The sequence below is a fragment of the Mesoplodon densirostris genome, chromosome 7, assembly GCF_025265405.1.
Source record: "Mesoplodon densirostris isolate mMesDen1 chromosome 7, mMesDen1 primary haplotype, whole genome shotgun sequence".
In the NCBI taxonomy this organism is placed as follows: Eukaryota; Metazoa; Chordata; class Mammalia; order Artiodactyla; family Ziphiidae; genus Mesoplodon; species Mesoplodon densirostris.
In genome coordinates, this window is record NC_082667.1 from 11,089,480 (window position 1) to 11,095,479 (window position 6,000).

Consider the following 6,000-nt stretch of genomic DNA (forward strand, 5'->3'; position numbering starts at 1 on the left):
CCCGTCAGGACACCTCAGCTCAAGCGTTGGCACATCTTAGCTCCAGACTCTGGACAGGCCTCAGCCTTGCTAACCCCCGGTTTCCTCACCTACACCATGGAGTTGTCACTTGGGTAAATGAGTTTATTGTGCAAATGGCATCATGTTAACCCCTAAATCCTGTATTTACGTATAAGAGATCTTTGTCCTGTCTGGGTAACATTTATAAGCTCACATTTAGGTGGTCACTGACAGGGTATTAAATGCCACATGTCTGGCCAGAAATGAATAACATTGTTTCCATGATGTTTATTTTCACCATTGTTACCATTAGGTGATTTACAATGGCTTTATATTGAAGGCAGCAATATAAAGATTTTTCTAAAAATAAATGTCCTTTTACTTTAAAACATCCATTAAGAGTATCAAGCAAATTGTCAGGTAGGATGGCAGCCTTAGGAATCACCGGGAAGGGAAGGAATGAGGGCCCCCAGGAAATGCTGCTCCTCGGACACACCTCGCCCTGACCTGGCCGATGGGAGGCCAGTGCTGAGGGTGGGATGGATGGTCTGGAGGACACTGAGACTGGGGCAGGCAAGCGACCCAGGCATTCCAGCCCCACCAGCGTCTGTTCAGCGCAGGGCTGAGCATCTGGCATGGGATTTAGTTGTGATCCAGGCAGGGGGAGGGTGGGCCCCATGCCAGGGGGGTATTTTCCTCCAGGTCCCTGTCCCAAAGCCTCAGCTGGAGCCACCTGCTTACCCCTCCCTGTCCCAGGGGGACGGCTGATGCTTCAGCCTCAGAATCTGACAGCTGGGGGCCCAATTTAATTTTCGAGCATTCCTGTGAGAAATGAGGCTGGCTCGGAGCAGGCCTCAATAAATGCGAGCTGAACGAAGGAGGCTGTAGGCAGCGTTTCTCACTCATTCTAGATCCCTCTGGAATCATCTATGTTTGGCTAAATATGCCAGACCCAACGCCCTAGGAGCTGCCTTGTCTCACATTACCACCATGGTCACGGCCATGCTAACTGTCCCCACCAGTCATATGACCAGAGAGCCAGACTAAGCTAGGAGAAGTATGCAGATGTCTGTCATATGTTATTTATAGATCTATGAATTGGAGTCTTGCCAGGCAGGAAGAACATGGGGGGGAAAAAAGAATAGTAAACATTTGTTTAATTTAATCCAACCAAGTGGTAAAACTCCCTGGGCTGGGGGGAGACAGAGAGAACTAGGATTTTGAAACCTGGATTGTGGGTCGAGCAACCAGCCCAATCAGAGGTCATGGGCTATCCATCAGCAGCACAAGAGAATCATATCTTATATTTTGGCAAAACAACAAAAAAGCTATCCTCATCTCAGTCCACTGAGATGGAAACTCCAACCTGCTCGGGATAAGCCAAGTTACATGCAATGGTATGATTCTTTTCTCCTTGGTAAGTGATTTTTAAGCCCAGGAATATTAGAATTTAAAAAATAGAGGTGTGAAATAAACAAAAACCCATAGTATCTGTACCTTTCTGTTAAGTTTATGTTGGGTCAAGTTCTGTATGTTGGTGTATAAAATCCTGTATTTTAATGTTTAAGAACTTTTGGCCATAGAGTTTCTCATGTTTGTGACTGAGTAACTGACTTAAGTTGAAATCTGTAAACTTGATTAGACTACTTAAGAGAACTTAATATTCACTTTCTTAATAAGTTATTTTTTCAGATCTATAAGCATTCTTTTAAATCCTTGGGAAGGTTGTGTTTCTTAGAGGTATTTGAAGCATTTATAAGAAAATCAAATTCATTAAATTTATAAATGTAGTGTAGAGTATCTAAGGTGGTGCTAGCCAGTATAAATGTAAGGTGAGCTCCATATGTCATTTTAAATTTTCTAGGAGGCACATTTTTAAGAAGGAAAAAGGAATAGGTAAACTTAATTGTAACAGTAACACTTATTTAACCCAACATATCCAAAATATTATCATTTCAATGTAATCATATAAAAGTTACTAATGAGATATTTTACAATTCGTTTTTTGAACACATCTTTAAACTCTGCTGTGTATTTTATATTCCTAACACATCTCCATTCAGACGAACACATTCCAAATGGCACATTCTAATAGCAGCTAGATTAGACATCACAGACCTAAGGGAACTCAATTAGCTACATTTGTCAGTGGTATTTATTATTTAAGGAGGCTTACTCTGTTAACCTGACTTGCTGAAATATTAAACAAAGGCCCCTTGAGAGCCATTGTTAAAAACTACTGGACTTGCAAAAAATATGAGATCTGTGTATTGAATTTACAAGGTAAGGAAAAATAGATTTTTAAATGTGTTAATTTAAGAAACTATTTTTTAGGGGTTTCCCTGGTGGCGCAGTGGTTGAGAGTCTGCCTGCCGATGCAGGGGACACGGGTTCGTGCCCCAGGACGGGAAGATCCCACGTGCCGCGGAGCGGCCATGGCCGCTGAGCCTGCACGTCCGGAGCCTGTGCTCCGCAACGGGAGAGACCACAACAATGAGAGGCCCGCGTACCGCAAAAAAAAAAAAAGAAACTATTTTTTAAAGTAAAACCACAAATAGCCTTTTCAAGTGCACAACAGCAGCCCTTGAGGACCTCGCCAACCATGGTCCGGGTGGAATTTGAGTCACTGACCTCTGCTCAGCCCTGGTGGGCATGGCCGGGTCTTTTGTTCCTGCATCTAATGCAGAGTGTCAGATCTGACCAAGCTCTTAAGGCTCATCTGCCCAAAGAGCCCCATTCCACCCAAACTGAGGTCCAGAGCCGAGAAGCACCGTCACAAGGTGAATTAAAGGCAGGGTGGCAGCAATCGGCTGGTCTCCTGACTCCCCTCTCCTCCAACCTCCCCGGTCAGGGACTTCTAGTTCATTCTCTCCACCTCTCCATCACCACTTGGCTGATCTGAAAACTGAGGCAGAACTGGAGGATAAGTGGACAAAGAGGTCCTGGACCCAGGCCTCCATGGAGCACCAGCAGAGCATTCGGAAGCATGGCTCTCTAGGCCCTGGTCATTCATCAGCACAAACCAAGGCCTGCCGAGAAGCCGGCCCAGAATCCAGACCAGCCTGGCCAGAGAAACAGCTGTGTGAGGCCCAGGATGGAGCCTGGAGGTGGGACTGCAAAGGGAAGTAGGAAAGGGGAGGCCGGGTCTACCAGGACCCAGGAGGGCCAGACTCCACGTGCCTGTGGTCTGAGGGCACAGCCTGGTAACCCGCGCAGGCCACGTTCAGCCCTCGGGGTGATGCCCTGGAGCTCCCTTAGGGACCTCATTCTCCCAGCTCCCTTTCCTTCCCCCCTCTTCCCCGTTGTTTTTCTTTCCTTTTCTTTTCTCACGTTCCCTTCTGCCTGGAGTGCCCCTCCTGCCAGGCCCTATTTCCCAGCACTAGGACCTATACCACTGCGCACCCTCAGGAGGGTCGAAGGGAGCAGCGTTTAATGCCATTAAATCGTATAGCGAGGAGACTATTCCCGCCCAAAGGGCTTTCAGACTCCCTGAAAAGTCAAGAAGAAAATAACAATTTGGAGGCAGGATGTCTTTATCATCCCCTCATCTTCCCTTTAACAAAGAGGGCTGGCAAAGGCTTCAGGCTCAAGGGCTGTTACATTCTTTTAACTTTTCACTAACACATCAGAGGAACTGGTTTTCACTGCCATTTATTTATTTATTTATTTATTTTTTTGCGGTACGCAGGCCTCTCACTGCTGTGGCCTCTCCCTTTGTGGAGCACAGGCTCCGGACGCGCAGGCTCAGCGGCCATGGCTCACGGGCCCAGCCGCTCTGCGGCATGTGGGATCCTGCCAGACCGGGGCACGAACCCGTGTCACCTGCATCGGCAGGCGGACTCTCAACCACTGCGCCACCAGGGAAGCCCTCACCGCCATTTATTTTTATGCTTACCTTTACCTCTTATTTGTGGCAAATGATGTCAGTTTTCCATTTATAATTGCGACATAAAGTTTCCTTTCAAAACTGAACTTGTATTCGTAACAAGTGAGTCAACTGACTATAAGTACAGTTTTGAAAACACGAAGTAAGTAAATAACTATCCTGAGAGTGGAGTGGGCCGGGCAGGGACAAGGTGATGTGTGAGGAACTGGGCCCCAAGGGACCCTCCGCTTCATCTTCCTGGGCTCTGCCCAGCCCAGGTTCCCACCTCCCTCAGGCACTGTTCAAGGCCAGATCCCAGGGCCCAGGGGCCGGTCCGCAGACCTCTCAGACCCAGACTTAATTCTGAGCCGAGGCCAGCAGCTCATGGAGAACAGAGGATGGAGACGCAGAGCGACGGCCCCACTCTCGGACCATCTGTCTGTTCAGCTCGGGGGCAGAAAGTGGCCAAGCTCCAGGGGCTCCTGGTAGAGTGAGACAGGCAAAGCCTCTCTTCCGGGGCCCCTATGGGGCCGAAGGAGCACCTATTCCTGATCCCAGAGCTAAACGGCTTTCCTTGAACCAGTGTGAGCTCAGGAGGTTGGGAGCACGTGCCTCTAGATAGACAGAGGCAGGGAGAAGAGCCCCCCATGGCTCCCCGAATGCTCCAGCCTTCCTGATGGGGCCTTCCTGGGTCTCCCTAACACCACACTCAAAGCATTTAGCATCTCTGCTGCCAGGTGGACCCAGACCCCCAGGCCCAGGATTCTGTTTCAGTACCCACCTCCTTATCCCCCAGTAGGAGGGCCCAGAGCAACAGCATCTCCTGCTCAGCTTCTGCCACTTTGGACCCTGCACTCCACAGGGGCCAACAAGCATCCGATGAGCACAGCCCAGCGCCCAAAACTTCTTGCCACCCGATGCCTGGCCCAGGTTTCAAGGGTGTTTTGGCACCCAGGCGGAGCTCAAGATCAGGAAGGATCGGAGCCTCAAGAGCCTTTCTGTTCATTTGTGACCTAAACTACCCCCAGTGGAGCAACCAGCGGCCAGCTGTCCCCAGCTCTGCTTAGCTTCCCGAATTCTGTTTCAGGACAGCTCTGCTGTGAGCGGTACAAGCTTGGTGAACCCAGGGCCTCAGCTTTGGGGTTGAAAATACGATCGTCAGTGGTCCTAGTTCTCTGGAAGGCAAACGGTTCCTTCCTGAGAGTTGGCAAGAAATAGGGATGCAGGGGTTCCTGAGCCTGTGGGTGGGAGGTGTCTCCCTCCTCCGAGCCTGGGAGCCCGTTGGTAAGACACCCGACATGCGACCCACATTATCTGACCCTCAGGGTCCTCTTAGCACTGCCCAGGCACAGCCTCAGCCCCTCACGGGGGTCCCTGTACCCTCTCTGGGCCCCTAATGCTGTTGACACAGCTGGGACCATCCTGGTACCAGAGTATAGTCTTGGCTAAAAGGCTCCAGACAGGTGAGCGTGAGAAAACAAGCAGAAAAGGGGCCAGGAGGGCAGGTCCCAGGCGCTCCTACAGGAGCCACAGGAGGTGGGGAGAGGGCTACCTGAGAGAGCTGCCGTCAGCAATCCAGCAACCACGAAGAAGAGCATTATGTCTGGTGTCATCTCCGACCGCTATGCATGCCCGCCAGTGGGAAGCACCATCCTAGGGCCAGAAGGTGGGCAGGCTACCAAGTGCCCCTCGCAGCTGCTCTGCCCTTAGCTGCTCCCGTTTGTGTATCTCTCTCTGCAGGAGACAGCTCCCCTTTGCACGCATGCGGCCAAACCCAGCCTGTGAGTGTCTCTCACGCCTCTGTGCTCTACTTGTGGTTTTGGTCTCCAGGAAGCAAGGCTGGTAATATAGGTGAGAACCCAGCTGCCTCGACTGTGAGCCCCCCAAGCCTGGCTGAACCCCAAGGGTCGCAGAGTGAGACACACACACACAGACACACACAGGGGCCTCAAGGGTCTCCTAAGGAAGAGGGAAGCAGGGGGGGCATGCCTCATTTCTGGAGACCTGGTACATAGTAAGTAGAACGCTCCATCAGTACATATTAGAAGGGTGAATGAGTGACCCATTTCTGTCCTAGTCCATGGGATCTGGCTCTCATGGGATTGAATCCCAAGCTTTACCTTGTTCTCAGGTGC

General features: G+C 50.4%; 1 protein-coding gene across 1 annotated transcript in view; it reads right to left on the minus strand.

The window, feature by feature from the left end:
• CD6 (CD6 molecule) overlaps window positions 1–5,478 on the minus strand; it is a 40,518-nt gene extending 35,040 nt beyond the window's left edge. Inside the window, exon 1 of the mRNA XM_060104588.1 lies at window positions 5,418–5,478. Within this exon, the coding sequence (XP_059960571.1) occupies window positions 5,418–5,478 (61 nt within the window). The remainder of the gene's footprint in view (window positions 1–5,417) is intronic.
• Window positions 5,479–6,000: the final 522 nt, after the last annotated feature.